The 15,924-nt window shown below is 43.4% G+C and overlaps 1 protein-coding gene across 1 annotated transcript; it reads left to right on the top strand.

The window, feature by feature from the left end:
* The first annotated feature begins 1,277 nt into the window (after positions 1-1,277).
* Positions 1,278-14,811, top strand: LOC146335826 (extracellular fatty acid-binding protein-like). The gene is made up of 7 exons (XM_084820578.1): positions 1,278-1,477; positions 2,134-2,273; positions 5,653-5,723; positions 7,478-7,588; positions 9,280-9,381; positions 10,501-10,523; positions 14,664-14,811. Exons 1-6 carry the CDS (start codon positions 1,388-1,390, stop codon positions 10,521-10,523), a joined length of 537 nt encoding a protein of 178 aa, XP_084676704.1. The 5' UTR covers positions 1,278-1,387; the 3' UTR covers positions 14,664-14,811.
* Positions 14,812-15,924: the final 1,113 nt, after the last annotated feature.

Here is a 15,924-nt window from a genome sequence, read left to right as displayed (position 1 = left end):
GATAGATGAAGCTGTCAATTTCAGTTTCTTATTTTTCCATACTTAAGAAAGTAAGAACATACAATAAGCCATGTTGGAGCAGTCCAAGGGTCCGTCTAGTCCAGTGTTTTGTTCACACCATGGCCAAGCAACTGTCTGCAGGAAACCCAGAAGTGGAGCAGGACACAAGTAGGACACGAATGCAATAGCACCCTCCTGCTCATGTCCCCAGCAACTGGTGCACATAAGCATACTGTGTCTGATCCTGGAGGTAGCTATAGCCATCAGAATTAGTAGCCATGGATAGCCTTCTCCTCCTCCAGGAATTTGTCCAATCCCCTTTTAAAGCCACCCAAATTGGTGCCATCCCTACATCTTGTGGTAGTGAATTCCATAGCTTAACTCTGCGCTGTGTGAAGAAGGACTTCCTTTGATCGGCCCCGAATCTCCCCCCAGTCAGCTTCATGGGATGACCCCACTGGGTTCTAGTATTATGAGAGAGGGAGAAAAATGTCTCCCTCCCCACTTTCACCACACTAGGCATAATTTTGTCCACCTCTACCATGTCTCCCCTTACTCACCTTTTCTCTCAGCTAAACAGTCCCAGATGTTCTAACCATTCCTCATAGGGGAGTTGCTCTAGCCCCCTGATCATTTTAGTTGCCCTTTTCTGCACTTTTTCCAGCTCTACAATATTCTTGGTTAGGTGTGGTGATTTCAAAATTGTGCACCATAGTTTTGTATAAAGCATTGTAATATTCACATATTCTTTTCTTAATTATGTGTAACATATTCCCCATCATGGACGTCCTCCTCCCTCAGATTCTCTAGCAGGCAACGCCTCGTCATCCCTCCCCATGTGGCAGGAGCCCTGGCTCACAAGTCCTTTTTTCTCTCGTGCATTTCCATGCCTGTCTCAGAGCAATGGGACAGAGAGGAAGTGATGGTGAAACCAGCTGTCAATGATTCCTTTTGCATTCCAGCTCACCTATTGACCTTGCCTGCATCTCTCCTCTTTCATCTATGTAACGCTTCTTCTCCTGCCTTAGATAAGAGGAGTGAGACCTTTTCTGGCTGATTGCAGGCCAAATGCCCATTGGGCCCTGGGCCAAGGCAAATGCCCCCCTGCAATGGCTCTTTGTGTGGTGTGAGGTCATCTGTCAAATGGCCCTTTGGGGCAGCCATGCCCATGCCAAGGATAATCTCGCTATCTCGGTGTGGTTGCCCATGTGGCAGTTGGGCAAGAGAGGACAGATTGGATGTGATGCCAGCATAGGGTGGGGGCGAGCAGGTGGGGTGAGCGCTCCAGAGCTGTATAAGAGCAGGAGATCCCACAGAACCCAGATCTGGCCTCCTCCAGTATCTGAGAATATTCCTTTACTGAGAAGGCAGGACACAACAGCGCAAGATGAAGGTCTGGCTGATTGGGTTGGGCCTGGCCCTGCTCGCCGTCGTTCACGTCATGACGGAGGAAACTGGAGAATTCGACCATGATAAGGTAAGTAATCCAGGCTGGGTACACAGGAAGGGGGTGATTTTCTTTGGGGTGCTCATCATTCACCCCTCCCCTGTGTCAGTGGGTCTCCAAAGATCTTGACCCTTATTCTGAAGGGCTCCAACTCCCAACATCATTAAGCAGAAGGGGGTTAGACAAATTTACGGAGGAGATGACCACTAGTCATGTCTATCTCTGAATGCCAACTACTCTGAAACGTGAGCGAGAGGGTGTATCATTGTGCACATGTCCTGCTTGTGGGCTTCCCAGGGGCATCTGGTTGGCCACAGAGGGAACAGAATGCTGGGCTAGAGAAGCCCTGGGTCTGATCCAGCAGCACGGTTCTTGTTATGTTCCTATGTTCTTATGGAAGTCACAAGCATTGTTCTCTCAGACCAGGACTTCAAGCAGGGATCCCCAAGGCCTGCTGCCAGAGGCAAAAGGACAAACAAACAGGGTCAGGGATTGAGTGGTGGTGGGGACTAAAAAACAGAAGAACCCCAAAGGACCCTTTAGAACATCCCAGTTTTGGACAGAAGCAGGGATCACTCTCAGACCAGCTGGGAGGCCATGCAGGGGACTTGTGCTCAGGGGCCCAGCAATTCCTGCCCCCTCTGGAAAAGCCGGCCTTGGTCTCCAACTCCACCTTTTCTCTCCAGGCTCTTGGAGACTGGCACGTGCTTGGCATAGGAACCAACTGCAAGCACTTGCTGAAGCACAAGGATAAGATGAAGATCGTTGTTGCCACCTTGAGTAAAACAGAGGACGGAGGTCTCAAAATTGCTACTAATTTCCCAATGTAAGTGCCCTACTTTGAGCTGAACATTCATCTCCTGTTTGTCTGTTTATTTCTTAGGTTTATATCCCACCTTTCCAAGAAAATACAGAGGGGGGGGAATGACAAAGTGGTAGTTAAAACAGTAATAGTTATCTATTTAAAACACATACAGTAAAAAACACATTGGATAAAACACAAATAAAAATAAAGGCAAGTAAAAGCTTGCTTTTCTATTGTCACTCCTAAAACATCCAGAGTGTGGTTGTCTATGTTCTTGTGGGAATCATAGAATCATAGAATAGTAGGGTTGGAAGGGGCCTACAAGGCCATCAAGTCCAACACCCTGTTCAATGCAGGAATCCAAGTCAGAGCATCCCTGACAGATGGCTGTCCAGCCTTGTCTTGAATGCCTCCAGGGTGGGAGAGCCCACCACCACCCTAGGGAATGGCTTCCATTGTCGGTATTGCTCTAACAGTCAGGATGTTTTTCCTGATGTTCAGCCGGAATCTGGCTTTCTGGAACTTGAGCCCATGATTCCGTATCCTGCACTCTGGGATGATCGAGAAGAGATCCTGGCCTTCCTCTCTGGGACAACCTTTCAAGTCCTTGAAGAGCGCTATCCTATCTCCCCTCAGTCTTCTCTTCTCAAGGCTCAACATGCCCAGTTCTTTCAGTTTCTCCTCATAGGAGAAGATCCCATTGATAAGCACTCTTTGAGTCCGATTCTGTAGCCAACTGTGGATCCACTGGATCATTGTTTCATCTAGCCCACTAGATGAACACAGAGTGAGTCTCTGAGTGCAGAGGGAGACAGAGTGGATTTGAAATCTTGGAGATTCTGGATTTCAAATCAGAAATTTCATACATTGAGACTTTCTTTTTTTCTCTTTTTTTGATATATATTTTTATTTATTTTATCTTTATAAATGAAATAAACAATACCAAAATTACCAACAACCTGATCGATACTACAATTCATTCCCAGAAGCCTATATTATTATTATTATTATTATTAATATTAATAATAAAAATAAAAATATAGTGTTATATAATAATAAAACTTAATATAAACCTTCAACAATCAGTAATATATTTTATACTAGATACATTATCTATTTTGAAATAAAAAATAGAAAAACAAGAAAAAACAAAAGATGAAAGAGAATAAACGAATATATGTATAATCATGTATCTTCTGACCTAGCCTGGATCATGTAGACTAAACACAAGCAGTTAACAGAGCTTGTTTAAAGATTCCAGTTCATGGGGTTGTAACAGAATTCTCACACATTTTTACGTTCAGCCATGCCTCCGCCATTTCATGATTTAGAAACTTCTTAATCTGACCTTCAGACACGATACAAAGTGTAGCAGGATATTTTAAGTAATATTGTAAGTTCATTTGTTTTGCCATATTTTTTGCTTTGATAAATTGCCTTCTTTTATTCACCACCTCTTTGATGTAGTCTGGAAATAACATAACTTTATCTTGTTTCCAGGAAAGGCTTCCATCCTATCTTGCCAAATGCAGGATATAATTCTTTGTGGAGACTTTTGCAAATTGGACTATGATTGTGCAGTCAGTCCCTTTAGCATTTGGCACATGAAATGCCTGCTCAATATCAAGTAAATAATCAGATGGGATAGGGAGTATCTCATGCAAAATTTTATCCACAAAAATAGGCAATTTTACATCATTAGACAGATTTTTAATCCCAATAATATGTACATTGGATCTCCTTGTGAAGGCCTCCAGTTGAGAAATTCTACCAGAGGCATTTTTAAAACAAATTTGTGTTGTAGTTTCATTTCCTGCCAATTGGTCTTCTAGCTCATTAATTTTCATCTCCATTTTTTGCCATGACACATTAATTAAATCTACAGCTCCTTGCAAGGCGGTGATGGAATTTTGGATTAAATCCAACCTTTTGGCTTGCTCCATAAATTGTGAAGATAAAGTCTTTATCAGAGTAAATAATTCCCCTATATCTTCTGTTCTCGAAACTTTTGACACTGGGGGTGCGGGGGGAATTGATGCCAGCTCCTTTCTTCTCCTCAGCACAGTCATGTTTCTCTCAAACAGATCTTGCAGGTCCTCAGATGTTCTCAAATATTATTAACATGTCTTAAATCATCCTCAGAAGTTGCTGATATTTCTTAAAGCATATATTATTATGGCCTGTTTTCTCCTATGAAATAGGAGTCTCAGTACAGCTTTTTGCATTGGTAAAGCTCTGGAGAGATAATCCTGGAATCCAGCCCCTCCACTATCTCGAGGGGGGACTTTTGTCCAAGATGTTATCCAGATGTTGCCTTGCCCCCTTTTAATTCCATGAGGGAATGAAAAGGTTTTTCAACCTTTTAAAAAGCTGTTTGAGAAAGTTCCCACGGAGAGCCCGTGGAATGCTACCAGAGTTCCAACCTGAAGTTCCATACATTGAGATTTTCTTGATGTCATTTTGAGATTTGGAGAGATAAGGAAGAAAAAGTACCACTGACATCTTAAGACTTGTTGGTAAAAATGTTGAGGCAATGCTCTTATGGTTCAGCTTGCCTAAACCCAACAGCATCCATATTTGGAGATACTGCAAAATGTTTGAATTAGGAAAATAGACATTTCAGTTTTTGTGATCAATTTGAGATAGAAGGATTTCCTCCCTCCACCCACCTCCAGCACACAGAGGGCATTTTGTTCTTTCAGTCAGAAGCATCCCAGAAAGTCACCTCCATCTTGGAAGACCTTATAATTCTTATGAGAGCAAAGTGAACATCCCCGGAGTGCTACAACCAACTTTCCATTGATAGAATCTGGGGCTGGTGCCCAGTGGGACTAGTGCCATGGCAGACAGGGTCACCAGAGGAAGAACCAAGGGGTCACTCCATCCAACCATCCACGCCTACACCTACAGACAGTATTTCAATCCATCCTTTCACACTGAGACACAATGCCCATTTACATTCTCTCTCTCTCTCTCTCTCTCTGTCACACACACACACACACACACACACACACACAGATACATGCATACACACATCATATCAATCAAACCATAATGTATAGACGCTAACACAAGCCTTTAAAACAGATATAATACAGAACTCACCCACCACAAAAAAAAAGCCTTTCCAAAGAGAGAGAAAGAATTAAAGTTCACTAGACCCAAAATAAGCTTTTAAAAATCCAAAATAAACTTGGGGCTCACCAGCCCCAGGGCAATTTTAAAAAAAGGAAGAGCTGAAAACCTGCCTGATCTCTAGTAAATTTAGGCCCCTCTCAGTGCATCTCATTTGTGGATGTTATGCGCTGCCTGCCAGAGCCCCATTTTCCTTCGGATGCAAGATGACCCGAAGATGGTCTCCTTGTGGCCTGATGACTTTCCTCCTTGTCTCATTTTGCAGGGAGAACGGGTGCAAGAAAATGGAAATGGTCTTTAAGAAGAGAGAAGATGGCAAACTTGTCCATAAATGCGGTCTGTATGGACACAGTGCTGTCCCTTTATCTGCTTGATCCTGCTGGCCAGATGAATGGGCCCATGGGGGGGTTGGGCGGGGCCCTGCGTCCAGGGCAGGGCAACTGCTTTGCATGCAGAAGGACCCAGATTCAGTCCCCGGCATCTCGGGGTAAAAGGGATCATGGAGCAGGTGAAAGGCTTCTCTGTCCCTCTGCCTGAAGCCCTGGACAGGCCGGGATGGCTGGGAGTGATGGGAGCTGTAGTCCAGCACAACTGGACAGCGCCAGGGTGGAGAAGGCTGCCTTAGACTGAACGCCATTTCAGGGAGGGCCTTGCCTGCATGGGAAGAGAGGCGCTTCTGGGCGCCTCACACCTCGCCTGGAAGGAACAGATCCCTGTGTTCTGCATATGATAAAGAATTCCACAGAGAACGCATCTTAGACATAACGGCTGGTCAATCTCAAATTCTGTGGAAAATGACATTGTTCCACACAGAGCTCCAAAATCCTCAGGTTTACAGACCAAGAGAGCCAGGCCGTCCATCCGAAAAGGCCCCAGTGAGTTGCCGGTCTGACGTGACTCTTCCTGGCTTGAGTCCTGCTCCAAAGGTTTTTCCAGAAAGGGGTCTTAATCTGAGGGTCGACTCTCAGTGTGAATGTGCACTTTTGCAACCCAGTGGCTCAGAGGGGAAAACACGGCCAGTCTAAAAGGCCACAGACTCAAGATCTTAATTGAGATAAAGCAATCCGTTTATTGATGCACAATGACCGAAAGTAATGTTAAGTAATATGATATATTTGCCTTATTCTTAACGATGGAGAATAATTAGGGAAAGGCCTAGGGAGGCAATCAATAAAACAACAAAATCACATAAATGCTGTAAGGATGGTATTACAATGGCATTGATGAAGCAATCAGTACACAAGGAAGTGATCAATTAAAGCCACTCCAACTGAGAATTTAGCGACTTTCTCCTAACTCCTGCCTGCCCATCAGGTTTCTCTGAAAGCATTTGTAGGTTTCCTAGCCATTCCTCCCACCCCAGTGCAGTGGGTCATGGATTCCTGCATCTCCATCAGAGTCAGTTGGTGCACTGAGGCAAAGATGAGAATGGTCTCCAGTCGAGCCACACTAGGGGGAGAGGAAATAGAAAATATCCCCAAAGAATCAGAGAGAGCAAGGGAGGAGAGTAGCAGAAACAGCAACCATCATATGTGCCTTTTTGGATCGATCTGAGACAGTCAGATCCCCCCATCCCCCCCCCCATCTTTTACATCGATTTCCTGACTTGTGTGAATCTATGCAAAGCATATCCAGGGGGAAGGGGAAGTGGGACCCTGCTTTTCTGCAGATTTAGGGCACAATCCTATGCATGTTTAGATGGAAAAATGTCCTGCAACACCCAGCATTCCCCAGCAAGCATAGCTGGCTGGGGAATGCTGGGAGTTGTACAATTTTTTTCTGTAAACATGCATACTATTGTGCGCTTAGTGAACATTCATACAATTGTGCTGTTACTGTGTATTTTCCTTTTCATGTATGTATATATTGGCCTAAAGTCAACATTTTATCTTCCCAATCAGCAGATGATGGGACAATCTCTCTCCCACCACATCCCCACCAGCATTGCCACTTCCTTCTTATCAAATAATAATGCTGAATCACTTTATCTTACTCGTGCTAAATTTTGCTTTGGCACTCATCTGCTCTACAGCAGTGAGAGATCTGCTCCACCATTAATTTTGAATGGCTCTCTATGTTCTTTCCCGCAGCATGGGGTAAGAAAGTTGTTGATTCAGTGGATACTGATTATGAGACCTACGCCATTGTCACCATGACAATGGGCAAAGAAGACAAGCCCAGCAAGCTTGTGACAGTTTATGGTATGTATCCAACAAGGCCTTCCTCCTTCATCTAGAAGGGGGTGGGGAGAGACAACAGTTATCTATTTGCCATGTTTTTAGATATATGTTGTCTTTGTGTATACTGTCTGTTTTTTATATTTTAAATTTTGCATACTGTACTTTTAATGTTTTAACCATTGTAAACCACCCAGAGAGCTTCAGCTATAGGGTGATATAGAAATGTAGTAACAACAACAACAACAACAATGTTTATATACCATGTATATATCAGAAGACTGAGGGGAGACAGGATAGCACTCTTCAAGTGCTTGAAAGATTGTCACAGAGAGGAAGGCCAGGATCTCTTCTCGATCATCCCAGAGCGCAGGACACGGAATCATGGGCTCAAGTGACAGGAAGCCAGATTCCGGCTGAACAGCAGGAGAAACTTCCTGACTGTTAGAGCAATGTGACAGTGGAACCAATTACCTGGGGAGGTGGTGGGCTCTCCCACACTGGAGTCATTCAAGGCAAGGCTGGACAGCCACCTGTCGGGGATGCTTTCATTTGGATTCCTGCGTTGAGCAGGGGGTTGGACTCGATGGTCTTGAGGCCCCTTCCAACCCTACTATTCTATGATTCTATGTATATATCATTCTCCTATCAATAGACTCAAGGTGGTTTGCAATCCACAGTAATGTCCTAGACACACAATACATGGTTCCAGTGTGTGGTGTGAGGGCACCTGACACAGCCACCTCAATGAAGCTAAGCGGGTCTGGTGCTGGTCAGTGCCTGAATGAGAGACCACTTTGGAATGCCAGCTATGCTGCCTTGAGGTCCATCATGGAAGACAGGCAGGATAGAAATGTACTAAATAAATCAAGAATACAAAAAGAACACGTGACCAGGAGAGATGAGGAAACTAAGGAAATTCAGGCTCCAGGGCTCCTGATCTGGAAAGGGAGGAGCCAAGAGGCCACTGGTTGCAACAAGGCCGATGGAGGGGGCCTTGTTGTCTCAACTGCCGTCTACTGTGATGCAGCAAGAGGGGAGAAGCCACATGACCGATGGAGGGCCCCTGCTCTCTCACCTCTCCCTCAGGTGCAGACAGGTGGGATGGCCACTGAGAGAGACAATTTCTGGGAAGGGAAGAGCAAGACAGCGATTGGCCTAATTTGCAAACTGGTCCAACATTTCTCATGATTCAGTGGGCACATTTCCATCACATGTCTACGGTTTCACCAAACACCCCCCTGGGAAATGGTGCCAGCTGCCTCCATGACCCCTTCTTAAGGGATGGAGCCCCATGAGCACGCTCCACGTGGATTCAGTACTCACAGCCTCCTTAGCACACAGATGTTACAAATGCAGGGTTGCCTTGTGGGCCTGGGAAAGAGAATGGCTCAGCTGAAATTTGTTTCTGGCTCTGCATCTTCCCAGTTCTCACGAGAAACTAAAATTCTGGCTGGACCACTAAGACTCTGCCTGGGTAGCAAATTTACACACCAATTTATCATGCTTTCCTTTGGAACTACCAAAACTAAGACTGTGTGTGTCTCACCTGGCATTCTCTTTTGGATGATTTGGCTGAAGACTTTGATACACCCTGGTGACACACCCATATTATGGAACTTCTCTCTTTTTTTGTACAAACCCCTGCCCTCTCCTGGTGGGAGGTATGAAAAGCACATAGGATTGAAGTCTCTTTTGGCTGCTTGTTTGCACAGGCAGGGACCGCCACGTCGCCCCGGAGATCGAGAATAAATTTATGGACATAGCTAAGAAAGAGGGCCTGAATGCAGACCAGATCAAGATGCTGCCCAAAGAAGGTAAGACCTAAGAGAAGCTGCTTTTTGCTCATCCAGGTTGGAGCAGAGAAAACCAAACTGAAATATATAGATTATCCAAGGTGTATAGAGGTTTTAAACGCTTCAGGGGAAGCTGGGTTCTGGGGTGCAGTGTCCTTATTCAGCAAGATGGCTGAGGAAGTGGAGTCTGGCATAACTCCGTGGGCTTGGGGTTTTGGGGTGTGCGGATCATCTGTGTCTGCTTGCACTTCTTCCGTCACACATGCTCCACTGCACTCGAATTCAAACTCTTCAGAAATGTCAGCCTTCCCCAACCTGGTCCCTCCAGATGTTTTGGACTTCAACTCCCATGAGCCCCATCCAGCTTGCTCAGTGGTCAGGAATGCTGGGAACTGTAGTCCAAAACTTGTGGAGGACACCAGGTTGGAGAAGGCTGACATATGTCTTTCAGGGTAATGCTCTCTCTCTCTGTCACACACACACACACACACACACACACACATACACACACTAATAGTTCACTAACACTAATTTGGATGCCTTTGAAAGGGGGTTAGACAAATTCTTGGAGGAAAAGGCTATCAATGGCTGCTAGTCCTGATGGCTATGTGGTACCTCCAGTACCAGAGCAGTGAGCCTATGTACACCAGTTGCTGGGGAACATGGGTGGGAGGATGCTGTTGAGCTCATGCCCTGCTTGTGGGTTCCTGGTCAACCGCTCGTTGGCCACTGTGTGAATGGAATGCTGGACTAGATGGACCCATGGTCTGATGCAGCAGGACTCCTCTTATGTTCTTATGTAACACCTCAATAGTTCAACACCCTCCAATATTTCACAGACAAAAGAGGTTGGGCCAGCATGGCATGACAAACATGCCATAAGCAGATGAAGCAATAATAGAGAAACATGCTCCTGGGCATGAGCAGAGTACAGACACTTCTGTGTGGGATTGGTGCAGGATGGCGGTGGTCCTTTCCAGCCAGAGTGTATAACTTCTGGGAAAGGCTTCAGATCTGATGGAACCTCACATGTTAGACATGAAGTAATACATGCTTGTCCATTCCCCCCTGTTGCATCACATGATTGGATTGCCAGAAAACTGACAGAATTATGTCCCCCCCCCATTTTTTTTTCCACAGTGGTCTGCCAGGAATCACAGTAGGTGAGTTTTTTAAAAAAACCCTTCAATTCAACAGAGGGCAAAAGGAGACATCATTGCGATGGGTGGAGGGGTGGTGGGGAAGAGAAGGTGAAGGATGGACACAGAAATAACTGTACATTGAACAACACCATCCCCCCTTCTGAACGGGGGGAACAGGCAAGAGTGAATGGCGATCAAACTTGCTAGGTTGTGTGTCTGTGTTGTAACTTGTAACTAGGATGTGCTCCACATTTGCTATGTCGGAAAACTCCAGGGATACAGGCCATGGCCCTGCTGCCCTCTGCACGGGTGTGGCCACTGCAGAGTCTGTGGCTTAGCGGTTAAGACGCTGAACTGCAGACCGGAAGGTCGGCAGGTCAGCAGTTCGAGACCCAAGTGCCGCGTGACGGAGTGAGCTCCCGTCTTCAGTCCCAGCTCCTGCCAACCTAGCAGCTCGAAAGCAGGAAATTGCAAGTAGATAAATAGGCACTGCCTCGGCGGGAAAGGTAACAGCGTTCCGTGCACCTCGGTGTTCAGTCATGCCGGCCACATGACCACGGAAGCGTCTTCGGACAGCGCTGGCTCTTCGGCTTAGAAACGGGGATGAGCACCGCACCCTAGAGTCGGACACGACTGGTTGGGGACACCTTTACCTTTTTATAGGCAGCTTCCTATATTCCTCTGTTCCTAAAGAGACTGCAGCCCTCAAGATCCCTTCCCAGAGGGCCAGTGGACTTGGTGCACCAGGAGGTCGGTGCTCGTACTAGATTTATAGTAACATCTCCCTCAGCACATTGTAAAACAACCATAAAAATAATTAGGGTAACCATAAAACAATTAGCTTAATAATAAAACCAAGTATGCTATTAGATAAGGTAATAGGCGGGAGCTTCCCAGATTGTAAATACAAGAGATGTGTCTTGAGAAGACATACTCACAAGATAGGATAGTGTCAGAGAATTTTTTTTTTATGTCACAGGCATGCCTGTGACTTGTCAGGGAGTTCTGGAAATTTGTTAATGTATGTTGTTATAATCATTTATTTTGATAAGTTTGAAATCCAACATTATTATTTAGACATAAGTTGTTTTAAAACAGATATGTATCCTTAGGAATGTAGCTCAATGGAACATAAAGCAAGGTAGTAAGAACAATCTAAGCATGGCTGATGGGCTCTATAAAGGGGATGCTGAACATATGGGATTGGGAGTTCACTCAGGGAGAACTTACACTATCTTTAATTGCCCATAGAATGAGCCTGGTAAGCTTGATATTAAGCATAATTGAGACTGATATTGTTACTACTTTGCTTAGAAACTCTGACATAGGATGATGTTGAATGTATCAGGTGTTTGAATCTATACAGGAACAAGCCTTATATTTAGTATTGCTGATATTTTTATAGTAAAGAAACAAAAAGAGAAAAGGCAAATCTTGTCTGAGAGAGTGATGTCTGAAAATAGAAAACTCTGTATGACCTAGAGTGAAGAATGTATCTTACTCTAAGATGACATCGTGTTGTGTGAGGAATCTGAATACGTTAAGTAGCCTGGTAGCCTGGGTTGCCTATGAACTGGTAATATATTTTGAGAGAACCTGAACCAGGGCATATGCCACATGACTCCATGCATGACAGCTGCATATATTTATCTCACAAGTGTTTTGTCTCATAGGTATAATTTTTGTTAGCTTTTTTAGTATACATACAGTGTATATATCCATAGCAATGAATATGTATGAAATGCATATATATATGAAATACAACTTACTAGCAATTATGCATAGGCTTCAACAAAAGCAGACCAGATATCCAAATAAGTATCCATTTGAAGGTGGAATCTATATGCCACTCATTCAAATGTTGAAAGCATTATGCAGAGGTGGATATTTATCCTTCCAATGTTGTAATACCAGTCTTTTAGCTGTCAAGAGGGTGTGGAGAATCCATTTACGCTGAACATACATTAATTTCCATGAAGCCAGTAAATAATTTAAAAGAACATGTATATCAGTGAATATTACAGACTTGTTTCAGTACAAAATTTATCCATATAATAACCTCTTCCCCAAAAGAAGCAAGTACTGGACATTGTCAAAATGTATGTTTAAGAGAAGCATTAGCTGCTTTGCACGTCCAGCAATTAGCCAAATTAAACAATCCTTTATTAAAGAGATGTTGTGGTGTTCAATAGACACGAAACAAATGTTTTTGCTGAATAACATGCAGCCTATATATATTATAGGCTGCATGTTATTCAGCTTGTATATAATATATTTATATAGGTAATATATTTCCTGGTAATATATTTCAGCCAAAATATATTACCAGTTCATAGGCAACCCCAGGCTGCCAGGCTGCTTAATGTATTCAGATTCCATTTTTTTAATGTTTTTTTTAGAAGAAAAACACAACACTACAACAACATACACACAATACACATACACTAAAATATTTATTTATTTATTAAATTTATTAATTGACCTTCTGGCTGGTCATCCAGCCACTCTGGGCGATGTACAACAACATAATATCTCTTAAGATTGTAAGATATTTACCTTTGACTCCCCTTACACAACAAATGCTCATTATTATTCTCTAGTTCTTATCTTAGTTGTATATCATACCTTGAATTCACAGACATTATCTCATTTCTCTCCTAATTTTAACAACAACAAAAGAGAATTAACCATCTCAAAGTTCAAAATCCACATATATAGATATCATTTTTCTCTATTTCTTGTACAAATTCTATAAAAGGTTTCCAATCTCATATAAATTTAGTTGTTGATCCTTCTTTAATTATAATGGTAAGTTTTGCCATCTCTGCCAGCTCCATCATTTTCATGATCCACTCACTCACAGTTTCATTCTTCCACTTTTGTGCATACAACAACCTTGCAGCCGTTGTCATTTAGAGAATGAGGGTTCCCCCCCTTCTCTTTTATGTGTTTATTTGTTAGTCCCAATAAAAAAGTTTCTGGCTTTAATTCTATAGTAGTCTTTAATATTCTTTGAGCTAAGGACCATATTCGTTTCCAAAATGTTTTAGCTTTTTTACAAGTCCACCATAAATGATAAAACGCTCCCTCTTGATCTTCACATCTCCAACATTTTCCAGAAACACCTTTATACATTTTAGACAATTTAGACGGTGACATATACCATCTATACATCATCTTATAAAAATTCTCTTTAAGACTTGTATATAAATTTTAAATCTTTTCCCCACATACTTTTCCACTCTTCCATTGATATATTATGACCAACATTTTGTGCCCATTTTATCATACAATCTTTCACTTGTTTATCCTCTGTCTCATACCTTAACAGTAATTTATACAGTTTAGCAGTAACATGTTCATCAATTGTACACAGTGCTGTTTCAAACTCAGATTCTGTTTGTTCAAATCTACCATTTTTCTCATCTATTTTAAACCTTTCTTTAATTTGCAAATATGAAAACCACTGACATACATGACCTTCTTCCAATAAGTTTTCCCTTGATTTTAACATATATTCCCCTTGTGACAGTTCCAGTAAATCATTATATCTTATTCATTTATGCGTGCTATCAAATTCTCTTCTATGCATTGCTTCTTGTGAAGATATCCAACGTAGTATTTTTTGATAGAGCCTTAATTTATTTTTATTCCAAATTCTTAATACAGACCTTCTTATATAATGATTATTAAAATCTACATTCACTTTTGTTTTATCATGCAGCCTAAGATCCATAAATGCAATAGGTATAGATGCTAAAGCAGTGATCCACTGATTAGGCAGAATGGGACAATCCAATTCCCTATTCCATTCCTACTTAAAATCCTGTATATTGGTAAATAAATATATCATATTTATTCACCAATAACAAGTATAGATAGACACGGATCATGCGTCGCTTTGCCTGACCAGCTTCAATAAGTGTTCCAATAATGATAGAGTCTCTGATGCTGTAAAAGCAGCCAGGCCAAACCTAGATACTAACAAATGCTACAACTGGAAGTATAGCCATTTGACCACAGCTGGCATCGTATTTGGCATGCTGGATAAAAAATGACAAAAACTCATCATCGGAACCCACCAATGGATCCAGAGTAAAAATGGTCTTATCTGTCCATGTCTGCCACACAAACATTTTCTTACCAATTTTTGTCTTGTAGGTGACTAAAGCCGATTTATGAGAAGATCAGATGAGGCCATCTGCTTCTTGGAAACATCCCTTTTCTCTGTGCCATACCATCTGGGGCTTTGCCGAACTCTGGGGACAGAAGCCTCCTCATGCTCTTAATAAAGAGATTCAGATACTGCAACTCCAGTTCTTGTATCTGTGTGTGTGTGTGTGTGTGTGTGCGCGCGCGCATGTGTCTGGGGGAAAGAGAGAGAGAGAGAGAGAGAACCTTGATTACAAACCCTTCCTCAATCCCAGAGAGAATCTTATTTACCTTTGAGGGTGCATCTGCAAAGGGTTCTGCATTTCCAAGGGTCAAGCAGTGACAGAACATGTGTTCTAATTGTGACCCAGTTTCAATCACCAGTTTAATGATTTTTGGTAGCCAGTTTGAGGAAGATATTGTAGAGCTACTTCCAATCAGATCCAACGATACTGGGCTAGCGTACCTGGGAAACAGTGGCTCCCAGCGGGGGAATGCCATGGTTCTGTGTCCAGAAAGTTCCTGGTTGAATCCCCAATGTCTCCAGTTCCTGAGAAGGACCCTTCTCTGACTGACACCCTGGGAAGCAGCTTTCAAATGGAGTAGGCTACAATATCAAGTTAGATGGGTCAATGGCTAGCTCATGCATCAAGCAGCTTCCTGTCAGGAGCGCCCTACCGGCCTCTTTCAGTACACTCCAATAGCCAACTCAAGACACAGACGAAAGGATTCTTTTCAAGGCTTTAATCCTTTTACAACTTAATGACTCTTTCAGATGCTAATCACCAGCGACTAAGCAATGAACAGCAGAGTAGCCTATGCTCCGGGTAGGCAGTTGGTCCCCGTTTGAAGGAGAATCACTTGACCCTGAATGTATGGGCTAGGGAGAGATCCTCCCTCTTTCCCTTGGGTCCACGGGACGTGGCCATTGCTTGCGTGCCAAACGGGCGCTACGCCTCCTTTCCGCGCCCTCCGTGGCTCGTCACTCCCTGCATCTGCGTCGAGCGTCTAGCAAGCCCCCCTCCTGCACTCTCTCACTGCCCGGGTCACTATCTATCTCAGGAATGCCGGCAGAAGGAATCTCTGCCAGCTGCTGTGCCTGTGAGGGATGAACTGGCTCCTCTCCCATGGATTGCTGATCCTCCTCAGAATCAGAACTGCTCTGGGGTTCTATCGGCTCAGTTTCCACCCTGATACTTCCTATGTTTATTTATATACAGAATTTATATACTGCTCTACATCCAGCAAGATTCTGAGCAGTGAGCAATTA

Source organism: Heloderma suspectum, chromosome 14, assembly GCF_057233095.1.
Source record: "Heloderma suspectum isolate Gila_16-S chromosome 14, 16-S_ref, whole genome shotgun sequence".
In the NCBI taxonomy this organism is placed as follows: domain Eukaryota; kingdom Metazoa; phylum Chordata; class Lepidosauria; order Squamata; family Helodermatidae; genus Heloderma; species Heloderma suspectum.
Note: the sequence above shows the minus strand (reverse complement) of the source record. Positions and strands in the feature narration are given on the sequence as shown.

Coding starts and splice junctions, on each gene's coding strand:
- LOC146335826 (XM_084820578.1), top strand. CDS start 1,388: ATGAAGGTCTGGCTGATTGGGTTGGGCCTGGCCCTGCTCGCCGTCGTT. Junction 2,274..5,652: donor ATTGCTACTAATTTCCCAAT/GTAAGTGCCCTA, acceptor CTCATTTTGCAG/GGAGAACGGGTGCAAGAAAA. Junction 9,382..10,500: donor CAAGATGCTGCCCAAAGAAG/GTAAGACCTAAG, acceptor TTTTTTCCACAG/TGGTCTGCCAGGAATCACAG.